The sequence below is a fragment of the Urocampus carinirostris genome, chromosome 11 (assembly GCF_059441175.1).
Source record: "Urocampus carinirostris isolate Australia breed hairy pipefish chromosome 11, RoL_Ucar_1.0, whole genome shotgun sequence".
In the NCBI taxonomy this organism is placed as follows: Eukaryota; Metazoa; Chordata; class Actinopteri; order Syngnathiformes; family Syngnathidae; genus Urocampus; species Urocampus carinirostris.
In genome coordinates this window covers 37,370,457-37,396,541 of record NC_142359.1, presented here as the reverse complement: position 1 = coordinate 37,396,541, position 26,085 = coordinate 37,370,457, and the positions used below count along the sequence as shown (strand labels likewise).

The window sequence follows — 26,085 nt, the reverse complement described above, 5'->3', positions numbered from 1 at the left end:
TTTTTTAACTAGTAGCTTCGTTGAACTGTACCTGAAAAATTCCAGTGCCTACATCTCAGTGAAGAGGCGACTCTGAGATGCTAGCTTTCCAAAAGAAGAAAAAGATTAAAATTGGCTAAAGAACATAGATATTGTGCAAGTAGTTTGTTCAATGAAAGTGTGACTTTTTTATGGGAAACACAAAATTGTCTGTGGTACCCCCAACTTTTGAACGGTAGTACACATTTATAAAAAGAAGAAAGTTGGTCGGTTGATGGATTGATTTAATTAAAGTAAAGATGGATAAATATACTGAGCTGTATAAAATTGAATTATTCAGTTTTTGTCTTCCATTTTATCATACCCACTTATCGATTTGGGAAACTTTATTCTGTCGCTGAATGGGTGACCCATTTTCCACGAAAGGGCATATAAGTAGACCAGTCGTCCCCCTCCAGTATCCCAGGCGTGAGCGTGTGCCCTGCAGGAACAAGAGAAAGGCGATAAGATTCCTGGTCCGCTCCTTTCTTCCCGCCACTTAGCTTTGCGACGTTTTAGAAGACGTAATTGAAAATGCGGGGAAATCTTTGAGCTGCGCCCTTAATAGAGCTGTCGGGGCCGGGCAGCAAAGCGGGGTTAATAACTTTTTTTCCCTGTTCTATTACCTCCAGATATTGGGTGCAGGTGAGTAAAGAGGCCGAGCAGGAAGAAGCGGGAGGAAGCCGCTTCCTTCCTCTTATCTTCCGCCGCAGCCGACAGCCACGAAGCACTTTATTATATTTCTTGGGACACGCCCTGCCGCGTGTAACACGTGTTTGCAGCCAGGCGGCGTCCCACTCGTGATTGGCAGCCACATATCACCGCGTCGGTTCGCTAACCACGCCTTTTTAAGCCGACCTTGCTCTTCCAAAGCCATTGACATTTGGCTCATACTTGTACATTATTTGCCACCATTGGTTTGGAGATGCCGGTAGATTGACTTATTTTCTACGAGAGTGACCTAGCAATCGTTTACATGCGTTTGGCTTCTAACTCAGGGTGAAGCCGACAATTGCACATTTTGTTCAATCAAATGCCATTCGTGTAGCGTGAGAGAGTCAGGCAGCTGGAGACATGATTTGGCAATAAAATTATTATTAGAAGCACAAAACAAACTGATGAGGATGGCCTGGAGCAAAATACCCACGAAACGAAAAATCAGCCAGTTTGTCGTTCACCTCTGGATTTTAAGCCACTATAACTAGTATCTCAATTTTAATTTTGTATCCATTTGAACTAACTGAGAAATATATAACGGAATGTATTTTCCGGACTTTAAGTCGCACCAGCCAAAATGGGGGCTGAATAAGTTCGCATGGTATAAGAATGTAACATGATTAACATGCTTGTTAATTCCAGTAACGACGAAACATATAAATAAATATTCCGATAACTATAGCATAAATAACATGCTTACCAAACGATCATGTTCACTCCAAATCTCTAAATCCAATTAAATCTGTGTCAATGTCAGGGTAAACAATCCACCGCTTCCCTCTTCTAATTCTACGTCGCTTGCGTCAGACTCATCGTCACCACCGCTTTCTGCTTTTTTATATTTTCAGTTTCTAATCTTTAGAAAAATAATTTTCTTTTTGATGCCGTTTTCGTTCAGTTGTACCCTTTTGAGCAGGTTGAAACTATTCACTTTGGCCTTATCTTCTGAACATTCATGTCCGATTAATCAAAAAAAAAAGTAGACATTTTGTCAAAGTAAAAATGTTCAACTTGCTCAAGACGGATTTTTACAATAGGTGCAAACTCTCTGTGTAAACTGTTCTCTTACATTTATGAGAACATTTATGAACATTTTACTTTTTTGTTGAACCTTTTTTGTTTTTAAATGTTTAAATATGCTGGGTGCACAATGGTAAACATCATGCATTATACATAAGACAAAACATAAAAATCTCTCATCCATTGAACCAGACGGAAATGGTAAAACCTTTCTGATGTAAGCTTTCAACCGATTTTATCTTTTTAAAGTGTATTATTCATTGCAATATTGTAACAGTGTTTGCAAAGAATCTTTTGAAAAGACAGGAACAGTTTGTGATGTTGGGTAATCATTTTTCTGGATACTTGGACATTTCATATGGTGTCCCAGGGGTCCATGTTAGGCCCAAAATTGTTTATATATAGATAGATAGATAGATAGATAGATAGATAGATAGATAGATAGATAGATAGATAGATAGATAGATAGATAGATAGATAGATAGATAGATAGATAGATAGATAGATAGATAGATAGATAGATAGATAGATAGATAGATAGATAGATAGATAGATAGATAGATAGATAGATAGATAGATAGATAGATAGATAGATAGATAGATAGATAGATAGATAGATAGATAGATAGATAGATAGATAGATAGATAGATAGATAGATAGATAGATAGATAGATAGATAGATAGATAGATAGATAGATAGATACTTTATTCATCCCCGAAGGGAAATTCACATTTTCAGCAGCATCCCTGAGCTGAGAACAATACAATAATAAAGCAAAAAGAATACAATATACAGAAACCCAGTGTGATGTGCAAATGCCCACTGTAGCGTGTTATATAGAATATCTAAATAGTGCTACACAGAATACATATTGCAATAAAAATCGGTAATATGTAATGTAGGTGGTGTGGTTTAATGTGGGCTTTTACTCTGCCTGGTAGAGTTAAAGAGCCTCATGGCATGAGGAAGAAAATATCTCTTCAGTCTGTCCGTAGTACAAGACAGTGACAGCAGTCTGTCGCTGAAACTGCTCTTCTGTCTGGAGATAATGCTGTGTAGTGGGTGCGATGGATTGTCCATGATTGACCGCAGCTTTTCCAGTGCCTGTCTCTCAGCTACTGTTGTCAGGCTGTCCAGCTCTGTGCCCACAACAGAGCTCGCTTTCCTAGCCAGTTTATTGAGACGAGAGGCATCCTTCTTCTTGACGCTGCCTCCCCAACACGCTACTGCATAGAAGAGGGCGCTTGCCACAACTGTCTCATAGAATATTTTCAGGAGCTTTTTGCAGATTTTGAAGGAGGCCAGCCTTATGAAGGAAGTAAAGTCGGCTTTGCCCTTTCCTACATAGAGCTTCTGTGTTTGCAGTCCAGTCCAGTTTGTTGTCCAGCTGCACACCCAGGTATTTGTAGGTCTGGACAAATTCTGTAATATTTATACTAAGCACTAAGTATTGCAGCGACATCAAGTGTTCGAATATTGCAAAGTGCCCCTTTAAATTGGCCTAAGAAACAATCAAACCATCCCTCATCTTTACGATCACGTTTGAGTCCCTCACAATGAATTATTGTCATATCACCTACTCTGAATGAGTTAGCATTGATGTTCATAGCATTTCCCGCAACCTTTGACTCTACACTAATGTGCATTATCTTATCACACATAACTGTTAGCTGGCAACACTCATGTCACAATGCAAAAATCCGACCTTACAAGATGGAAGAAAATAAGCTCACTTATCTGAAAAATCCTCCTTGACAAGATAGTAATTAAACTGTTGCTGTTCCCTTTGGACCAGAACAAGTGTCCTGGATTTGATTATTGTTAGTTTACACGGGATCTGCGAGAAGAACCCGTAATGAAACCTGTGAGTGATGTTGAAGTGATCATCCACAGCATCGCAACGGGGCGCTCGCAGGCAATCAAACTTTATTAGCTTGATTTTTACAGCCGGACGGGGAATCGAGGCTGGCCTTGCGCATTCAAATGAAAGACGTCCGTGTGTTTTGAATCAATCCACATTATTGATTCTGGCCCAATTACGCCCTCCTGTATTTATGATACTGGGGCGTTTTATAGGATATAAAGGTGGCTATTGATCGGGATATGCGAGTACTAATACCTGGTTTTGGCATTAGGTTCAGTGAGTATTCAGTCTTTATGCCAAACTTTTAGCACTCGATCCAGTGATCAATAGAGGTCTAACCCACCGTAGGTAAATGTTTCGTGGTCTACTCTAAACGAAGCTTTCTGAAATTATACAGTGCGTGTAAATGGTCTTTGGTGTCAATGGATACCATTACATAGCAAAAATCAAATCAAAAATGAAGTGCTGGAGTTCTGAAGCAATCTAAATGAATTGTTTACATGCCTGGAGAGAATCAAATAACCCTCTATACATAGGTTTGAGTATAAACCGATTAAAAGGGGGTGAAGCCGTTTTTTCTGGATTTAATTTTTGACATTTAATAAAGGATAATATAATTCGTGTCGCCCTGCGACTGGCTGGCAACCAGTTGAGGATGTCCCCTGCCCACTGCCCCGAGATGGCTGGGATGGGCTCCAGCACCCCCGTGACCCTAATGAGGATAAGCGGTACAGATAATGGATGGATGGATGGATGGATCATTCGAGTCACTCACCAAAGTACCGTATATTTTTTCTCTGCGCTACCTCCGTTGATGCATCCTGTGTTTTTACAAGTTGGAAGTATGGACGGATACAACTCTTGCATAGCCTATATTTGTGTGTCCACAACTGTACCATTTACGGCCTGTGATAAATAGGAGACTTAAATTAAGGAGAGAAGACATTGATGTATTTTGAAGTTACAAGGAGAACAGGAGAAGACCCAACTCTCGGATAAGAAATTCGGACCTGTTCTAACAGGTCCTTTCCCAAGCTTTCACATTTTAATAAAACACCTAGGATACAAAAGGCAGATCAGCCCTAAGGCGTGCGGAAATGATAGAACAGCAATATGATTTGGCCAATAGTGACAATGATGTAAATGGCAAAATAACAAACAACTGTGAGGAAAAAAACAATTCAAACAACAAACAGCGAGTCAAAACAACAAACAACAGTGCATAATAATAACAGAAAAATTAACAAACAATCCTGGCATCCTGAGCAGACCTCTTTGCAGATAAATAAAACAATTGTCTCTTTCACCAAACATTGACTTAAGATATACAGTATTTTCAAATTACTTTAACATTTAATAAAGTAATTTAATATTTTTAGTGCCTAAAATCTACTGATTACTCTTTGCAGGTGTCCGTTAGTAAAAACAGAATCAATTATCTTGTTATCATTCCCCTTTTTTATATCAGAGAAACTTAGAAATTATAAGCAGTTTTTGAATGATTTACTTAAAGGTGGTGTCCGTAAGTTCAAAATGTTCTACGTGCTCACGCCATCATTTGGCTGAAATCGCGGCAGTAGCTCAGGAGGTAGAGCGCTCGTCTTGGTATCAAGGGATCCCAGTTCGAATCCCGGCTCATCCGTGTTACATGTCGAAGTGTCCTTGGATAAGACACTGAACCCCTAATACCCCCAATAAGCAGGTTAGCGTCTTACATGGCTGCAATACAAGGCCGCTATTGGGAAATGTGGAGCACATTGTAAAGCGTTTTGGGAAGTCATTGACTTGAAAAGCGCTATATAAATGCAGATCATTTCATTTCATTTCATCATTTTACCCTCTGCCAAGCTCCTTTTGCTGCCCATGCAAGTACGTGTCTATTTTAGATGCGCTAAAAATAACTCTTTTTTTAATCCTTTTGGGGGCTTGGGTTGACATTTGAACTACACTTGAAACAGTCCAAGAAAAAAGCGACCACGGGCGTTGAACCACTCTTTTGTGCACAAAAGCACTGTGGGACTTAAAGTACCAAGATGAATCATACACAACTTACTCGCTTAAAAAGCCTCGTGTAATGGTAGATTTCTCTGGGACATCTCCATTTTATTTTCTGCCCCTAGGCAAATTGCAACAGGTGCATTAACATAAATATATCGGATGTTAGAGTTATATCCATCCAGATATTGTGTAAGTCTATTATTTTCACTAGCCATGTCCAAGTACATCTTGTAAACTGAGCTTTTTTGGGAGTCTTTTTCGGGTTATTGTCTGCATTCCATGTAAACATAGTCCGTGAGTAAACCCACAAGTGACACCTAAAAAAAGAGGTTCCCTTCTGCCTCCGTTTTAAAAGCAGTACGTCTCTGGTCACATCTGCCGTAAGTTTTTTTTTCAAATGTACGCACCTGAAGCTCTTCTGAATCAGAAATGTGTCATTTTTTGACATGCACATCACGAGTAGACCCACAAAAAAGCCTTGCCCATTTTTTGGCTCATTTCCCAAGGGACTTTGTACAGGAAATGAAGTGAAAGGAAATATTCGTCACGGCTGCTTTCATCGAAGCTGACATGTGCCGATAGTGAGCAGGCGATTATTGATAGAAGATTTTAATTGCTGATTTCCTACATGATTAATCATTGAAAGCTACAAGAAAGACGTGAAGATCCATGATGCTGCTCGATGGATCTTTTTGTGTTTGTACTGGCTTTTTTTTATTTTATTTTTTGCTCAAAATCAGAAAGATATTGCTATTTTTCTTTTGGGGTAGGGGCTGAGAGCAAGATAGAAGCAACCTAAGAGAGAGAGGTAAGCGGCCAGGGAAGTGACCCAGATAGAGAGAAGGGAAGAGTGTGTTTCCAGCATCGGCGCTGCGTTTAGGGACCTGCTGGGCCATCTGGCGGCTTTGTAATTGGGTTGAAGGTTTGCATCTGATGAGGCGCTTCCTTTTCACAATTTTCTTTGTGTGTTTAGAATATGAAACATAAGGGGGACCCCACTTTTTTTTTTGTTACAATCCATCACTCAGGATTTCTTTTTAATGTTGCTGTTTTATATATATATATATATACATATATATATATATATATATATATATATATATATATATATATATATATATATATATATATATATATATATATATATATATATATATATATATATATATATGTATATATGTATATATATATATATATGTATATATGTATATATATATATATATATATATATATATGTATATATGTATATATGTGTGTGTGTTTTTATTCAACCGTATGAAACTATATTTGCGGTATTCTATTTAATACCATGCTTACTTGCGTTATTAATTTCACCATTACCTGTTGATTTTGTTTTATTTTTGGCACAACCAGTCAACCAAAACTACAGTGAGTAAACCAAGATTTGTGTATTGCATGAATTAATTGTATTGATATTCTTGAAAAAATGTTACTCTTAACAGACTATTCATCTTATTATAAACAGCAGTCCACATACCACCAGGGGGAGACTCTTACTACAACAACTATATTTTTTTCTAACATTGTAAACGATTTAGATAAAGTAACAGCAATAATCTTAAATACAAAACCCTGGTTGTGCAGATCTTTTTGTATCCACTGTATTGTAAATAACAGTCATTTAGAGCTGTTATTATTGATGTATGTAAGTGGACTTAATTACAATCTGCAGCCACTCTGTTATCAAAACCATGTATGTCCGTGGATGCTTTTATGGAGACAATATAATGTATATATTCATCCATTATCTGCCCCGCATATCCTCAGTAGGGTTGTAGGGGTGCTAAAGCCCATCCCAGCTAGCGACGGGCAGTTGGCAGGGGACACCATGAACTGGTTCACAGCGAGCAGACAACTCTTCCGCTCATTAATACCTAGGGACGTTTACTTTTTTTCTTTTTTTGCAAAAACCTCGGCAAAAATGTGAGAGAAAATATTTGTAGGGGTTTGGTTCCTTTGCATTTCAAAAGTTTGTATTGTTCCATGTGCCTTTTAGTACTCGATTTTTGGTTGCACAACACCATACACATTAAGTGGTCAAATATGATACACGACGCCTTTAATTCAAAAGTATTTCCTATAATTTATCCATAATATTTTAATCTACTCATTTCCCCTGTGTGCCGTAACATCAAATGTGACACTTCAGTGGAGTGGAAAAGATGCGCCCAGTGGCCCGCAGGCAACAACAAGCAGCCATTTTGTGCTCGTTTCCCTTCTAGGTCGTCAAAACAGCGTAGGGGGGGCACATTTTGCATGATATTCCTGCTCTCACACGAGCACACGAGCAAAAGGTCAGCACCGCTTCAGCTTATTCCCGTGAAACGAGTTGAAGTGGATCGAGAGGAGAGCGTGTACGAGTTGGCGTGCGAACTGGAAATGAGTCAGAAAGGTGAAACTTAGCGTGACGGCATTTAAACTCAAGCACTCTTTCGCCCGCTGTCGCAGAAGACGGGGGCGGGGTGGAATTGGGGGAATCAACCTGTCCAAAACGCCCCGTTTCAATCCTAACGAATTTCAAAATTAAAGCTAGAAAAATCCCAACAAAAGCAACCAAACAACCTGAAGAACCATTTGGGACTTGAAAGAGCCGCCTCTTTTTAGTAAGCCGAGCAGATAAAGCTCTTTGAAAATAGTCGGAATTCCCATCTCCTGAAGTAAACTCCGGTCAAAGACGTCACTGCGGTGTTTCATATTTCCTCCTAAAATTTCAACTTCTTTTGAAAGTAATGGAAATAGTTACTATGGTAACTAGTTTATTTTACTATAGAGTAATTCAGTTTCTAACTCAGTTACATTTTGGAGTGAGTAACTGTCGCTAATTACGTTACATGCCCAACACTGCTTGCAGCACTAACACTGTCCTTTCAACATGTGTTCGTTGCATGTCAAGTCTTCTGTTGTTGATACAAATACACCTGTCGTGTGCCCGGAAAGGCAAACACTCGATTCAATTAAGTCCGAAAGCGGCGCTGACATTTATTGCCCACGCCGCGCTGCGCTAATAAATAATCTCCCGTTTACGCAAAGCGCTAGCAGCTTTGTTGCGGCTGAATGTTCCTCAGCGAATGTTTGTCCAGGCTTAGCCAGCAGATGCCTTGCGCGCTGCACCAAACATCTGTCCGAAGAAAACTCAAAGAAAAAAAAAAAGGATGATGTCTTTGTCTGTTTTGACGTTTTAGGGCTTGGCAAGATGAACGAGAGTCGGAGAGAAGCGCTAGCGGCGGCCCCCGCACCAACCGCTGCCTCGGCCTCTTCTCCTAATGCAACAAACATGGCGTGGGCCCCCGGGGCCGGACCCAAAGACGAAGCCTTCTCCAAGCTCAAGAACAAGTTCATGAACGAGCTCAACAAGATTCCACGTGAGTTGCGACTGGCCAGGATATCAGAAAGTGGTCGTCATGCAAAAAACACCTTAGAACCTGTCATCTGACCCAATGGTATCACACTCATTCTAGCTCATGGGCCACTTGGTAGACCCATTCTCAAAGGACCCAGACTAGATGATTAATGATGGTCTTTTCGGAGGTTTACAATTAGATTATTATTATTAATTAATTTTCTAATTTTCCAAAAACATGCATTTCAGGTGAATTGGCCGGACCAAATTGTCCCTAGGTGTGAATGAGCGAGCGAATTGTCTGTCCCCGTGTGCCCTGCGATTGGCTGGCAACCAGTTCAGGGTGTCTCCTGCCCACTGCCCGGAGATGGCTGGGATGGGCTCCAGCCCCCCTGCGACCTTAATGAGGATAAGCGGTACGGCTAATGAGATGAGATGAGACCTTTTTAGATGTTTTTTGATTTATTCATTGGATGTATGTTTTTTAGTTGGCTTTTTGTGTTCTCATCCTTGTTCGTCCTTTTTTTGCATATCGAAAAATTCAAAATATTTTACTCTAGCTTAGTAGAGTAGATTTTTTTCCCTGGTTTTCCTGGTGAGTCGCACACGTTGCAGAATAAAATAAATGCGTGTGCTTGCAAGGCATCATCCAGTATGGAGCGCTGCCCTGGCCCGGATAGATATAGCAACAAGCGCTAGCTCACGAGCTAGCGAGGCGTTCTCACCACAGGGAGAGAGGCACCCGATGAAGAGTTGTGGCCCCCGTTTTTGACAAATACACTGGCGGGCATTTAATAGTGCCTGCAGAGAAATTCCTTCCTGTGATTACAGAAGTGAATTTGCCATTGGTTCACAAGCACACTTTTAGGGGTCTTTAAGAAGGTGAAGGAATGTACCTTACATCACCTCATTTCTTGTTTCTACCTACCTGTCAGCCTCAGCAAATTGCTTATTGATGGTGTTGGGCTTGTTACTTAAGTAATTAGTTATAGTTACTCACTACTTCTTCTGAAAAGTAATTGAGTTAGTAACTGAATTACTCCATTAAAAATTTACTAGTTACCAGATAAGTAACTGTTTCCATTACTTTGCAAAAGAGGTTGTTGTATGTCAAGTAATTTGAAATTTTCTGAGTGATATTTAAGTCAGAACAGACGGGTGGTTGTGTTATAGAACCTTGTAATATGCATGGCACAGATTCATCCTGCACTTGAAGTGCAACAAAAATAAACTGTAAAGAATTAAATAAATTAACAATTAGCAGTAAACAATATAAAATGAGTTCAAGAAATTTAATCTAACTGTCACAACTTGAAACAACTGGTCAAGTAGACATACTGTGCTTCAAGTATTTTGTTCACAACAAAAGTCAACTCCAAAACAATATAAAGTGAGTTTCACGCTTTAGAATAAATGAAAATATTTTGTCAGACAACTATTCAAGTAGACATATTTACTGTATTTAGTTTTTTCTCACAACAAAAGTACACAGTTCAACAATTTTAAGTGACTATTAAATCCCTCTCTCAATTTTATTTTATACACTTGATAACGTAAGAACTACATTACTCCCAAATTTTTACTATGTTTCTCAGTGTAATGTTCAAAGTAATGCATCGCATTTGACTGTCAGTAATGCTAACGACATTGAAAGATAATTAGATCCTGCCGTTACTGAAAAATAACGCCATTACATAACGACAGCAGAGTAAACTATGTAGAATTAAAAACAAAGTTATTTCCAATTGCAGTCAATTTAGTGTTGCTTTTCATACATCGCAGTGTTGGTTTTTGCTGAGTTCATCCGATCTGCAAATGGTTTTACTCTGAAACAGAAAATTACACAGTTTATTTAATTTGCAACAAAGATATCAGAATATTGGTTCCCGCTGTCATTCTTTACTCTGTATGCACTTCTCTCACATGACTGAAAACTCACTATTGGCATTTGAGTGAAGAAGGCAGAACAATACTCACAAAAAGATAAATGATTGATCGAGGATACAATGTCATCTTTAACCAGTGACCGAGTCGATCCAGATTAGAGGTGAAATAGGTAAAAGGAGATCTACAAGTTAAAAAAAAAAGTAATTTTCCCATACAAACAATTTTGTATGCCACACACAATTAGAAGTGAATGAAAATGCAGAAATTACAGGGAAAACATTTACATTTCTTAATGTTATGTTCTAGAATACAACGTTGTACATGTGTTTATTCCAAGGGGAAATCCCTAAATACGGTTTGAAAAAAAAAAAAATCTTCTTTATTTTTATTTGAAGCATTTTAATTTGAAAACATTTCTAAGGATTGTCAAGCAAAAATAAAATCCTATTAGGTAATAGGATTTTACATTTGTTTTTGTAATACATCAAAAGAACTGTTTGTATCGTTAAGCACCTTCCAGTGGTGATACTTGGGAAATAAATATTGTCAGGTTGAGAAATTATAATTATTTTTGTCAATGAGTCCCACCTAATGGGAGCTGAAATAATTGTCCACATTTTGCTGCTATGGGTACCCGAAAACTTCAAAAATGCTGGGGGGGAAATAATAAATAAAATGGTGCGGATTGGTCACTTTTAGTCTATTTAGTTTGCTTTAATTTTCTTAATTTGTCTTTAAGCAGTCGTTTTCAGTTGCACGACACCATCCAGTCTTATTTCGTAGTCAAATAGTAAGCATTGTTGCCTTGAAAAAAAGAAAAACAACTCTCAACTTTTTTTTCCACATAACTTCTGTGCAGTTTTATTCGAACAATTTTCAGCAAAGATTTAATTGAATTATTAAACGTACAAAGTTTTCAGTTTGCCATCTATACAATATTAAATTATGAAGAAAAAAAAACTTCTTTGAAAGCCAAAAAAGTCACTCTCAGAAAATACGTAAATTTAAAGTAAGCTGATTTTAATAGCATTGTGTGTACTTGTTGACACTGATGTAGCAACATCAATCTAAAATTTAAATGTTTATATGATAGTTGATGTACTTTTCTTGTATTCAGATCTGTTTTATATTTAGTTTTGTTTTAGTTCGTTTGTTTTTGATTAGTTTCGTTTGGTTTAGTTTAGTTTCATTTCATTTAGTTTTTTTTTTGTTTTTGTTTTTTTTCATTTTATTATTGATGAATGAAGTTGTTTCACCACTAGGAGGCCCTAAATAATACAAATTGTCCCTTAATCATAGCTTGGGTTTAGGAAGTGCACATATCACATGTTTTCCTTCTAGTTTTTGTATCCATCAAAATTCAGTTTTTATGACAATTTTTGTATAATAAATTTTAAAAAATATTTTTTTGTTAGACCTATCTCATCTTGCCCTTTTAGGCACTCATCTGGATCGTCTTGGTCACTGGTAGTAGACGTCGATGTAGATTGCTAATCTTGTCGCGGTCATCTACATAGTCTCTCTTGCTGTGAGTAAGTAGGTGTCGCGTTGTGTTTGTAAGGTTCTTTATCACTTAATAAGCAAAATTGTCATCAGGAAATCGGGAGCAACTGTCTGAGTTTGGCACGTATGCTAAATGCTTATGATAGTCATTGATAAACCAATCACATCATTTAAGTAGTGAAACCAGTAATAACTGATGTTTACATTCATTCAATGTTTTTTTTTTCTGACGTATGTTTTACCTAATGCAAACCTCGTTCTCACTGTAGTTCGAATATTATGCGATCTATAGTCCGGTGCGCCTTACATATGAACAATCTTTTGCTAAGTAATATTTTGAAGTTGTGCCTTATCGTATCAATATTCCATTTACTTTTTCTTAATACTCTTTTACTGTTTTAGCAGAGTATAATCCATACCAGCCAAAAATTCCATAGTTAAGAAGGAAAAAACATGTATAATTTGCATATTGGGGGAAAATGTATTTGATTAAATCCAACATCAAAAATCTAAATTAATCTTGAAAGACAATTTGAAATTAAAATAAAATAGAGAACATTGTATACTAACGCTACAATTACGCGCATGTTTTAGACACGCTCGGGTTAGAAACGACGTAACATATTAGGTGTAATTCAGATAACTCTAGCATAAGGAACATATTTACCAACCATCAGCTTCACTCCAAATCACTAAATCCAATGGAAAATTCATCTTTGGTGTCACTTTTCCCGCTAAACAGCTCCTCCAACTGGAGAGGAAGATGATAAGCCGCTTTTCTTCCTCTTTCCGCTTTGAAAAATGTCCCCCTAATAATAAGGCAAGGCTGAAATTATCAACACAGGCCTAGAGTGAACTATTGGGGTTTAGTGTGAAAATAACATGTGAAACGATATACAGTCCTGGTAATGAGAGTTTAAAACACAATGATATAATAATTTGTTAATCATTTCACAAATAAGTCTCACTGTAGTATAAGTCGCACCCCCAGCCAAACTGAAAAATCTGCGACTTATAGTCTGGAAAATTCGGTACTTAAAGTTCTTGGGCATTATTTTGATGGTTGCTTTTGATGGCTGATAACGCACACACGTCTCTAAAGTAATTTGCAAAAACATTCCGAGGGATGTCTGGCCATAATGTAACCCAACAATGGGCTACAAGATCCTTTATAGTTCCAGGAACTAACCCGCCATGTGCTAATAATAGGACACGCTGCTGCTGATTGTGGCTGCCGTATCCTCCGTGTCGAGTATCTGATAGCATTCACAGCAGAACAATGTGATTGCACAGAGAAAAGACACAGGAAGCTTAGCTTGTTTGAAATGTGTTATTTGCCGTATATTTCTGTTTTTTTTTTATTTTTCATTTTATTTCCACAAACAACCACTCTCCCCCACCTTTCGCCCAATTCTCAGCGTAGCGACAGATAAGCAGCTGAAGGACTTTGCCACATCTTGCGCTCTCCCTCTTGTGCTATTTTTCTCTGGAGAGAAGACACTGGCACAATGTCGTTAATTAAGGGAGACTTTTATTGCTTTCTGGGACTCGGGACGGCTTTAATTAAGGTACAAGCAACTGCTTCTCATTGGCCGACGTGCACTCGATGGAGACGATAAATGCCATCCGGAGTTGCCCTCTAGGTTCATTTTGCACCTCAGGAAGAAGACGTATCTATCTTCGATCTCTCATTGTTCTCAGGTCGAGTATTTATATACAGGGAGCTCTCGCTATATGACGTAACATCGCCAATGCTTTGTCCATCATTTTCTCCCTAGTGTTAGATGTGTGTGTGTTTGTATTTGTGTTTTTGTGTGCGTGTGTCTGCGTGCGTGTGTGCTTGTGTGTAATTTTTACACAAACGTGCATGTTTTTCAGACTACACTGTCAAAAATAACGTTCCTACCCATTGTTGATGATTTTATGTTTACATTTTTCTGATTTAGGCTAATATACCTTCTTTCTCAAATAGAATAGGAAAAATAACACTTAAACAAACATTTCAATAAGTGTAGAAATAAAGGTCTATGCTTTAAATCAACTATGCCGATGTTCAGCAAACGGTGGCTCAAGAGTCTTAAGTGGCTCCCCTAGCTGGTCCCTGGAGTTTTTTAAGAAAAGTTTGTTTTTCCTCGGAAAAAATATGACACAAACCATCTTAACATTTTCCAATGCTTTAAAAATATTTAGATTTCTCTTAACCCTCCTCTTGTGTTGGTTTGCAGGTAACAGGCCCCATGTTAGGGGCCGGTCACACAGCCGTTTGCGGCTGAATCACGGCTAAAATTTTGCGTTGTTTTTTTTGCCCGTGGTTGCCCGCGATGGAAAATGCGCAAAATTGGCCAACCCGCTGTTCATCGGTGGTATGCCCGCAAAACAGACGCCGGCGACTGTTCCGCTTCCTCATCGCGTCATTTCCGCATCATTTTCTCGTGTGGACCACGGGTATAAAAGCTCCCGAGCCGGTGTTGTGCCCAAATCCGACTCCAGTATACCCTTCTCTCAATTTCAATTCTAAAAAATAGTAAAATGCACTTCAAAATAACTATATTAATACATAAAAGGTTCATTTGTTACTAATCACTTAAGGGGAATTGCAAAACATATTCTAAATATTTTTTTTTAATTTTAAAAACATTGACTTTAATAACGTCTATAGTGTTAGGGTCGGTTTTGACTCATATTTACTCAATGACCAAGGCTAAAATCCTCTTTTCAGCAATAGAAATGTAATACATAAATACAATGAAAAGCACAACAAGTCCAAACAGAAAATATAAATTTGCAAGACCAAACAAACAACAGCCAAGAAGAACCAAGTTTATTTACTTGTTGAAAAACAAAAAAAATAACAAAATTGAAGAAACAGTCTTTGTGCAAAAACTTGCATTTGTGTGTATGTGTTAAGATCCATGTGTAACAAATGTGACAGTTTTAGTGTCCATCCATCCATTTTCTGCGCGGGAGTGCTGGAGCCCACCCCAGCTGTCTTCGGGCAGTAGGCAGGGGACATCCTCAACTGGTTGCCAGCCAGTCGTAAGGCACACAGAGACAGACAACTCACTCGCTCATTCACACTAAGGGACAATTTGGACCGGCCAATTAACCTGACATGCATGTTTTTGGAATGTGGGAGAAAACCAGAGTGCCCGGAGGAAAGCCATGCAAGCACAGGGAGAACATGAACACTCCACACAGGAATCTTCGATATTATGACCTCAGAACTGTGCCTCGAACGTGCTAAACACTCAGGCGCTGTGCACATATGATTTCACCTTTGGAGGTTAGTGTTAAAAACATAGATTTTATAGCTGGGTAGACACAGACAGAAACAATACAAATGTTACAGTTTTGATTCTAGTATTTTATAATTTTGTGAATTTAATTTGTTTTACTTTATTTTGTTGGAAAAGACATTCCTGACAAAGTCAAGAAGCTTTGATGCAATAAACCAATGTATGTGGTTTTTGTATGTATTTAAAATCATGAGCGACCTTAACACAAGAGGAGGGTTATTTGAATAATAGATGCTGTTCTGCTGCCTGAGGACCGGGATACCTTGCTGTGGTTGCTGTTATAATGAATTCTGGTGTTTAGCTGAATATCCTGAAGCAGAACGTCAGGCCCTAAAACGCAAGTGTTTTTTGAATCATGCAGCAGGACAACAATCCAAAACACACCAGCTCGTCCACCTCTGAATGGTTAAAAAAAAAAAAAATGAAGGTTCTGGAGTGGCCTAATCAAAGTCAGATTTAAATCCAATTTAGATTCTCTAGTGTAACCTCAAACAAGTAGTTCATGATAGAAAACCCTCCAATATGTCAAATATCAGTAAACTATCCAACAATTTGCAATAAAGGGTGGGATAAATACCTCCGCAGCGTTTTGAAAGACTCATTACCAATTATCGTACACGTTTGATTTCTCTCATCACTGTCAAAGGTGGCACAACTCACTCTTAACGGGCAATTAATAAATTATATATACAGTATATATGAATATTTATACAGTATGTATAAATATATATACAGTATGTATAAATATGTACAACAATAGGCTGTGCTGATTGCTGTGATGTGTGGCTTGTAGAATTCATACAGACCACACTTATTTCCAAGCATCAACTATTATTTTCTCTCGGGAAGAAAGAGCATATTGATTTTTTTCGGCAACGGGCCATTGATTTTTGCACAGTAGCCACCTACCTCCAAAATTAAAAGCAAAAAATAAGGAATACTTCTCTCAGAAAAATGTACTTTGTACTCCAACTATCATAACTCATGTTTTTTTTGGAGGGGACAGCAGGTGGCGGACACTTTAATGCTATATCAATGTGTTGTCTGGGCAGTGCCTTCGTGGGCCATTGTGTCCATCGCCTTCGTGGCCATCATCCTGGTGCTGGCCTGCTGCTTCTGCGTGTGCAAAAAGTGGATCTTCAAGAAGAAGAATAAGAAGAAGGGCAAGGACAAAGGCAAAAATGCCATCAACATGAAGGACGTCAAGGACGGTGCCAAAACCGAGGTAACGGCCAGTTGGCGTAATGGAAGCAGCCAGCGTTTACCTTTTTTTTCATATAGTGACACTGTGCTAATATAAATAGCAAACACAGAATAAAACTCCAAATTTTCATTTAGATTCAATTCCTGTACGGTTATCTCTTATCACTGTGAGTCCAGCTAACAAATTAGCTTTCATTTTTAAAGCGGAAGTCAACACAAAAAGATTTCCTAACAATTATGTTGAATGGGCCCCTAGACAGCATTTTAATGAATAGTGTAGAGAATATAACCTGTTTTATTCGCTTATGGGGGCAGCCATTTTATTGCTGAAAATAATGTTGAAGTTACCCGTGCTCAGGAAACAACTCATGTTCACTCAACACCCAGTCTCAAAATTAAGATGGATAAAAAAAAGATAATTTTGCGTCCTGAAGCGAAAGGGTGTAATAAATTACCACTAGAGGTTCTGTAGATTAGAATGGAGCATGTGCGTTATATATATTTTCTTGCATGAGCCAAGATCATTTCAGGCAACCAACATAACATGAAAAGTGGTCTTATTCTCTGCGAGCGTATGACAAAAGTCGGGGCAAGCTAGATATACCCGGAGTGGCTGAAGATAGGCAATAGCTGAAGTTGGACAGAGTTAAAGTGTATGGCTAACTTTAGTGGCTAGCGGGAGAAGCTACTGATAGGCCAGTAAAAATGTGAATTTATCAAGTGTTGAGACCTTGAATCATTAAACTCCACGACATTTGCTAATAATAACAATGGCGGCTGGCAGTAAGCCATAGCCTGCAGCTAAGTGACTTACATGAGTGGCTAGAGAAGGAAACCATAGGAAAAAGAGGAGATCACAAGCGTAAGATGTATGAATCCTGGAGCTGAGCTACTTTTGCCCATGTGACTAGCTGTGATAGGCAAGTGGCACTATATGACAAAACAGGAGCAGCTAACAATAACAATAGCAGCCAGCAACGAGCTATCTCCTGCGGCTAAGTAGTTAACATGAGTGGCTAGAGAAGGGAACAATAGGAAAAGGGGGCGGTGAAAAGCGGTAGATACCTGAATCTCGTACCCTAGTTGCTCTTGCCCATGTGAATTGGTGTGGAAGGCAAGTAAAACTGTAGGACGAAGCTGGTGCAGGTAAAAATAGCGGCTAGAATAGAGCTAACTGGCTAACGTGAGTAGTTAGAGAAGGAAACAGTGGGGAAAAAGTGGGAGATGCCTGAATTTCAGTTGTGAGTGGTAAAGACATAATGACTAAAAGCATCACCAGGACCAACTACTTTTGCATAACCTTCATCCGGGCTTCCGTTAACTGCCAACTTTGGCAGCTTCTTCAAGGGAGTGCTACAAAAAAAATTAATAACACACGGTTTTTTATCATTTTAATCAATAGTGTTTTATTTCAATGAATGAAGTGTTTTTACATCCAAGGGGGTGCATATAGGGAAGCATAAAACATATCATCGTAGGGAAAAATGTTGATTTCTGCTTTAGCGTCTCATTGAAATTGTTGATACTTTATATATTCAAACAAAAAATTGAATATTTGGATTTCTCTAACCTTTGTGGTTTTGTCTAATGTGGACCTCACGAGGTAATAAAATAACACACACCCCGGCAAATGACAAATTTAATCTGGTTTTCATTTCTCACGATGTTGCTCCTGTTGACGCCAGTGTGTAGTTGTTTTAATTTGTGTTTCTTCCTTCTATGTCCTCCTTATCTATGTTGTGTCTGATGACTGTGCGGGATGGTCGCTGGCGGTAGGTTTCCCAATTGCTGTTGGATTTTCTTAAGCCTGCTGCTCTGATGTTTTGACCGTTTTCTGATAGTCTCTTGATGACAGCATAACTCCCGTTGAGCCCACATATATGTAAATATGCATATACTACACATTCAACTATTGGATTGCATATATGTACGTACACGCTGCATATATACTACACGTATGATAAGATAGGACTTAGCGACGCCGATCGGTCGCCGAGAATCCTGCACAAATCTGTCCAAGAGTCAATTAGATTGTGGGGTAGGGTTCTCAGCAGGAGACCAATTCGGTGACCAATCGTCGTCGTTCAGCCTTTTGCTTTCACTTGAGCGGACTGGACGATTGACTCCAGAGAACGGCACCCCGCCCCTTTGCTGGCATGATGCTTGGATTTTGCAAGATCATAAGAGGTGGCTCCAGAGAATGGATGGCGACCAATCATCCATGCAGGGGTCCTCAATTTAACCAGGGAGAAAATGCCTGTGAAAATTATCATGTATGCAAAATATTTCCCTGAAAATAGAAAAATAAACCAAGAAATGGAAGTAATCCAAACATTATTTTTACAGATTCTTGTTATCACTTTTTCAGACCTTATTTTTTTATTCACGAGCAAAATGCCCTGGCATTGCCAGGCGAATAGTAGATTGGATTCAGCCGCTTAGAATGGTCGGTGGTCGGTGGCTGCAGTATTTTTATTTTTCCAGGAATTTTCAAAATTATACTTATACATTTATATCAAATACAGTGGTAATGTCTTTCTTAAAAACATTGCCGAATAATATTAAAACGTAGCATTTTCTACTAAATATGCATTCAATACATTGTTGTTTTTTTTTTACCCAATGATTTTAATTTTTATTGCATGAACCTAAAATAGTCACCAAGGGCAAAAATGTACTGATAAAAGCAGCCATTGCGTTTCTGATGACAGGACATTTGGCTAATGCTCTCCCATTTGGCTTACTGAGCAATTGGCTCTAGTAAAAATAATTTTCTGTTGTTAAACCACACGAAGCTTTAAAAAAAACCTGAAAATATCTCAAAACGGTAAAGTGACAGACCTGCCAGATTATTTTATACGTCTTTTTTCAAATTTCTAATTTAATACACCCTATAATAATTTTGTATGAGATTTATTTTTAAACTTGTTTTTTGTTACACCAACTTCGGCTCTAATCATGTTCCTACTGGTCACTGGTAGCAGACCAAATAGTCATTGTGTATTGCACTATTGTCATATTATAAGAAAACTAGCAAATGTTATCCTAAATAACGTTTTTACAAATTGGCTTTGTTTTTAATTTCACATAGTCTGTTTTGCTATGAGAAAAGTGGTGCTGCGCTGTGTTCGTAAGGTCTATTACCGCTTAACAGGGGGAACTGCCATCATTAATAATGGGAGCAATAGGCTGAAGTTGACAGGTATAAAGTTAAGACATAAAAAACAAAATTATGTATATTTTCGTGCTTGAAACTTCAAATGTAGCCCACTATAATTTGTAGCACAGTAATTACATTTAAGTTTACCCTGCGCCCCAATTGAGGACCTCTGCTTTCAGCTGAGGACAATGAGGAGGATGCTGCTGCTGACGATATCTCAACCTGTTATTCTAATAAAAAAGGATGTGACACAAGAGCACCAGAGGGAATGCCATGCATGCGAAATGAGCAGAAGAAAAAACAAAACAACCTCTTGGAAGGGCAACTATTGATGCTACGTGAATGACTTTTCTGCCTTTTTGATCGCATGCTGTGGCTACCACCACCACAATTACTTTCACTCCCCTACCGCTAACCCAGCCCCACCACTCCCGTCAGAAAAAAAGTTTATCTGACTTGAACTGACACCAACGCAACTGTGATTTCTTTCCAGAAGACTCTTTCTCTCGTCTCTTTGCTTCTCTGCGTCTCTCTATCTTTCTTTGTCTTCTCAATGCTTGCCCATTGCTGTCATTTGGGTGTCCACCAGACGCGCCATCAGGGGAGCGAGGCTTTACTGCATCTCGGAGCATGCTCCCATCCTGTTAACTGCGATGTTTTAGTGCTTGGCCCCCCTGCCTCTTACATCCCCCCCTCCCTTCAAACGTCATAAAAATGAGCGGCAGCCTTTGCAGGAAATGGTCGGCCTAGCCGGTGGAGGGGGGAGCGGCGCCGGCGCACTGGTGAGGCGGCACTGACTCTTGGTGGGTGTCTCCTCCAGGCCTTGAAGGATGAGGAGGATGCCGAGACGGGCCTGACGGAAACTGAGAAGGAGGCCGAGCCCAAAGAGGACCAGAAACTGGGCAAATTACAGTACTCGCTGGATTACAATTTCACTGAAAACACGGTAAGAGGCCACTGGAGTTAGGTTTTGTTTTACTCAGTATGTTGAGGGCAGCTTAAAAAAAATAACCAGGGGTCAACAACTTTTTTCAAGCTGTGAGCTACTTTTTGTTTCTAATTAGCTCACCCAGTTTGATATGCATTTCTAAAATTACAACTGTCATTACTATGTTTTTACTGTTATTACCAGGTTAATTATTGGAAGTAAGGTTAAAAAGACTTAGTCAACCACTTAAAAACAATATTTTACAAAAAAATCACAATGACCCAGCACTGGTGAGCTATTTTCAGAACAGGTCCCTGGGCACCGTAGCTCTCCTTAGGGGGCAACCTGCTGTCCGCGGGCATCATGTATGAGACCCCTGACTTTTACGACCTTCAATATTGATATCTTACAGCAGTGTTTTTCAAGCTTTTTTCCAGCCAAGGCACAAGTATTTTTAGAAGATTGACAGAGGCTGCATTTTTAACAAATGCCAGGAGACGGCTGCAGCAAGTTAAAAAAGTTCAAAATTCTGTAAGGCTCCTTTTAAGCCACAATGTGTAATATTTAGTGTCTCCCAATGGTACAAAAATCTTTCATTAAAAAAAAGAAAATTTGGAAATTAGGCAGAAAAATACACGAACTATCATACCACTGTGATTTTTATAAATATTGATAGGTCTAGAAACTTTTATTTCTTTTACATGGCGAAATCTATACCTAGTAGTCGCTGCCCCGTTTGTCTGGGATTTTGCTACTACGCTGTGCTCATTTGGCACTGGTTTTAGTCAAATATTACACAATACACCATTTAAATTTGCAAAAATTATCCCTCAGTGAAATTATATTTTTTCTTCGTTCTAACTTTTTAATTTCCTTTTCTATATTAAAAGAATAAGGAGCAAAATAATCTGCAAGATTTAGCCTTTGATATTGTTTAATATCTATTACATTGCAATCTTATACAGCTTCATCAAACAAAATAAGTAATTCAATCGATTTCCCTGTACTACCTCATGAGCAGAAAATCTGTATATTAAAAAATATGTAATCTGTTGCCACGTACTGATAAGGTGACTGGGCTGATCACTGGAGGAAAGAAAAGATATCGAACAGTTTGTGTTCACTTCCCCAAAAATGTTAATTCATAGTTTCCCTGCGTTTCCCTCATCGACTGTTTAGCAAAAGTTGCTGTTTGGTCTCAGGAATTTCCAGAGAGACTCCAGCGTTCCGGTCTGCCTGGTATTCTCGTATCATTTCCGCCCGATTGGAAAACATCCCCTGGCAGATCTCCATCTGCTTTATTTGCTTCTGCTGGCTGACTTTTTAAAAGCAGACGATGCAGGACCGACATCAGCCGGTCCAGATGTTATATGACAGATAAGAGATGAGCTGACTGAACACACCGTCCTGCCCTGATGGGAACATTGGAAAAAATGTTGTCAAATTAATCAAATGAATCATTTAAACAAGTGAAATCTTTTTGATCCACTGGCAGATCATCTTCCTTACAATAAGTATAATTTCTCCAATAAATGAATAAAAAAATCTTAAAAAAACAGTAGACAGTAGTACATGTATTTTTTTGTGACTGTATTTTAAGTGTATTACTTTTTGTCAGGATATCTTATGCTCTTTGGGTGGACCCAAGGGTAGGGGAAAAAGGAATTAAATAAGGATGGTATTCAATATCTAAACTTGCAAGAACAAACAAGAGGCCCAAAAAATTGAAATGTCCATACAAAATCAAAACTTACAATATCAAAGCCAGAAACAAAGACCAAAACGAAAATTAAAATGCAAGGAACAAAGTTCAGACAAACAATGGGTTACAAAACAACAAAATATTGAAAAAAAACCTGGTTGGTGAGGTGATCCTAGCAGTTTTTTCAGTAAAATAAAAAAACTTGAAATGAGCCAAATCTATCTTGTGCCATGCAGTATTAAATTACATCAAATTATTCCAAATTTGAAAATTGTGATAATACATTTTTGAAATAAAATACAAAATTAGAAATGCAATGTTTGAAATGGGCTATGAGTCTGTTTTCTGCCTTATTTTAAGTATAATTTGTCTTATTTTAATTAAAAAAGGTAAATATAGTCAAATAAGCACAATAATATGACTAATAAAAGTACAATTGTTTTATTTGAATTATCTTTCTACTAGTAAATCAGCAAAAGTTATACTTTAAATCAGAAATATATTTTAGCACTATGCAAATTTAAAAATGAATCCCTGTTTTCTGAATGTTTTTACATTTTTAGGGGGAAGTAAGCCCAAACAAAAAAATGCAGTCTATTATGAATCCATGTTTAACTTCTTTTAAACGGACATTGTGTATTATTTAGTGTATCATAGTATTTCAAAAATAATGTCATCATAAGAATAAAATAAAAAATTGGAAAAAAGAGCAAAAATACTTTAATTATCAGGTAAATGTGTCTTTTTCCAAATACTCATAGGTTCGCCGCTAAACTTGAAGAAGAAGTAGAATACTTGTAGGTTGAGGAATTTGTATTTATTTTACGTAACATGAGGCTCCCCGAGAGGAAGCTGACATGATTGTCAGCCATTTTGCTGCTCAGGGTACGTAGAAGACAAAAAACTGGCAAAATGGTGGGCAAAAAACTTGGTAGAAAAATGGTACAATTGGGTTACCTTGACCCTCCGTGGTTTTCATTCTTCCTTGTTCTTTTAATCACTCGTTTTCGATTGCACAACATAATGCAGTCATGAAAAAAAAGAAAATATTGGATTTTTTTTTCCTTTATTTTTGCTGTGCACTTGATCAATGTTCATTTATTACCTATATATCTGTGTTTAGAGCCATTGCCTTTAAAAGAGCTCCTTACCCCTTTTGTAAAGTACAGTAATTCTCCTCCAGGACTCCCAAATGAAGACCTTTGTCAGCACTCAAGTAAAAGAGCTCGCTTTGCTTAATGACACTTGTAAAAGTCAAAGGAACACACACTATAACCACTCAGCCGAGGATTACTTTCACATTGACAAATTACGCCGTCGTTTCACAGAAAAGCCTTTTCATGTGGACAAAATCATATTTTACAGCAGTCTGCTACTGCGGCGCTAATAAGCCCGGCGCGTGGCACCGATGAAGCGTAATGAAGGGACAGCGCGACAACGGCAGCTGTTTATCGCTCTCGCCTCCTCCGAGACGTCAGTCCTAATCCTCAGGAAATTTCGCCCAACACCCAACGGATGCGGACGATTGCTTTTTGGGCTCCCCGCGTTCCTCCGGAAGGGATCAGATAAATTTGGCATTTTTCATCCCGCCGCCGCCGCAGTGAAAATTGCTCGTGCCCCCAAAGTCGTGGCGGAGCTAATGAGACGAAAGGTCGGGCAAACAATGCAAATGAAGCACAATAAATTAAATTAGTGTGGTGTTGAAATGTGTATCTTATAGCTGTAGCTACTTTCCAAGCAGCGTTGTCCTATAGCCAATGCAAGCTAGTTTGTTCAGCCTTTGAGTTTGATATTAAAACTCCATTTTATTCTTGGCTAGCAAAATATTCCCATTAGTAGAAAGTACATGGTTGTTAACATATTCTGACTGATAAGTTCATAGTTTAGATCCTTGTAATAGTAGTCTGTAGACTGGGTGGGATGGGCACCACCTGGCTGTAATAGCCCAAGACACACCACAGGAAATAGTGCCCCTACAACCCTTGTGGTTAAGGGATCGCAAATATTTTATGTCACGTCCGCTTTCAGAAGAGGAAAACCTCTTGCGCCTTCCCCCAAAAATCTCAAGTGTCTTTTCAGTGTGATTGCTGTGTAATGTTATTAATTAAGCTTAATTTATTTGGCTTCATGCTGTCCACTGCCAACATTTTTAAACATAAATAGCAAACCGGTATTTCCTCGTCCAACACAGTGGTTGCAGTGAAGCTGATTGATACATATGTTTCATCAAACCTCCTTATCTTAGCTTCCGGGAGTCTTTCATTTTTGTCCTTATGCTGGTTTCTCTCCGCCTATCTTCTCATTCTTGTTAAATATTTTTTCATGGTGTCACTGGAGAGTCTGCAACACTTTGTGTCGACACTTCATACTCATTCTCTTGGTTATGCCTGTGCGAAGCGCAGATGCTTTACCACTGAGGACACACTGCCTATGAAAGCACCGCTGCCCAAGAATGTAGAGGAGGTGCTTTTGCACTTTATTTTAGGACAGTAAATGATAAAGTTCCCTATGTCAAAACGCAACCCTCTTGGCAAAGCACCATGTTTTTTCTCTCTTTGTTTTTTTATAAAAACATGCCTTCTTAGTTTGAGTGTAAAAAATTACTAAGACCCTAACCTATATCCTGGACGAATTGGCCGTGATTACGTGATTTTCCTCACCAAATAGTGATTCCAAACCATAGCATCAAAGCTGATACAGTGCATTTGCTTTTTGTTTTATGTACCAATCATCCAACGGTGCAGTTAAGCCAGTTGAGCTGAAGCTTGTAGCTGACCAAAGAGCAATGCAAACAACAGCGCAGATGTGCAAACAGGGCCACATGTGACAGGTGTGATTACAAGTACCAGGTCACATCTATTTCCAAGCTAAAATCAACCCCCTGCCATCACACCTTGAAAATAATTAAGCACAGGTTTCTAAGCAAAGACCCTAAAAAAACTCCAGGATTGATTTCCCCATCAACTGGGCCCCTAGTTTTTATTTTTTCCACCTCTTTGGCAGGCTCTCAGGGTCTTGATGGCCGCCTGATGGGAAGTTGAGTGACTCAGTTGCTCGGTCGCCTATTGTGAGAGCGAAAACTGGCAGATCATATGGACCCAGGGCACTTGACAATTAGCAAAATCAGCATCGGACCGGGTTTAGGCTATACTACCCTGAGAACACCCAATCTTGTCTGACCTCGGAAGCTTGAGCCTGGTTAGTACTTGGGTGGTTGATCGCCTGGGAATATATAAGCTCGCAATACGGCGGCTTGGTGGTTGGAGGGTCAGCCCTCCTGTTCGAAGGCTAAGGGTACATTTCGAACCACCGGTCTCAAGTTTGCATGTTTTACCGTTCCTTCCCGGGTTCACAACTGGCACTCTCGTTTCCTCTCACATTCCAAAAACATGCTTGTCAAGTTAATTGGCAGGTCCAAATTGTTTC

At 38.7% G+C, this 26,085-nt stretch overlaps 1 protein-coding gene across 4 annotated transcripts in view; it reads left to right on the top strand.

Moving 5' to 3' along the window:
• The window catches only part of syt1a (synaptotagmin Ia), a 217,776-nt gene that overhangs the window by 167,246 nt on the left and 24,445 nt on the right, over positions 1-26,085 (top strand). For 3 of the 4 annotated variants that reach the window (XM_088348131.1, XM_088348128.1, XM_088348129.1), the window contains 3 exons: positions 8,823-9,002; positions 16,719-16,891; positions 20,850-20,975. In XM_088348131.1, coding sequence (XP_088204257.1) covers positions 8,834-9,002; positions 16,719-16,891; positions 20,850-20,975 — 468 coding nt within the window. In that variant the 5' untranslated portion in view covers positions 8,823-8,833. The remainder of the gene's footprint in view (positions 1-8,822; positions 9,003-16,718; positions 16,892-20,849; positions 20,976-26,085) is intronic. The other variant, XM_088348130.1, reaches the window with a different exon arrangement.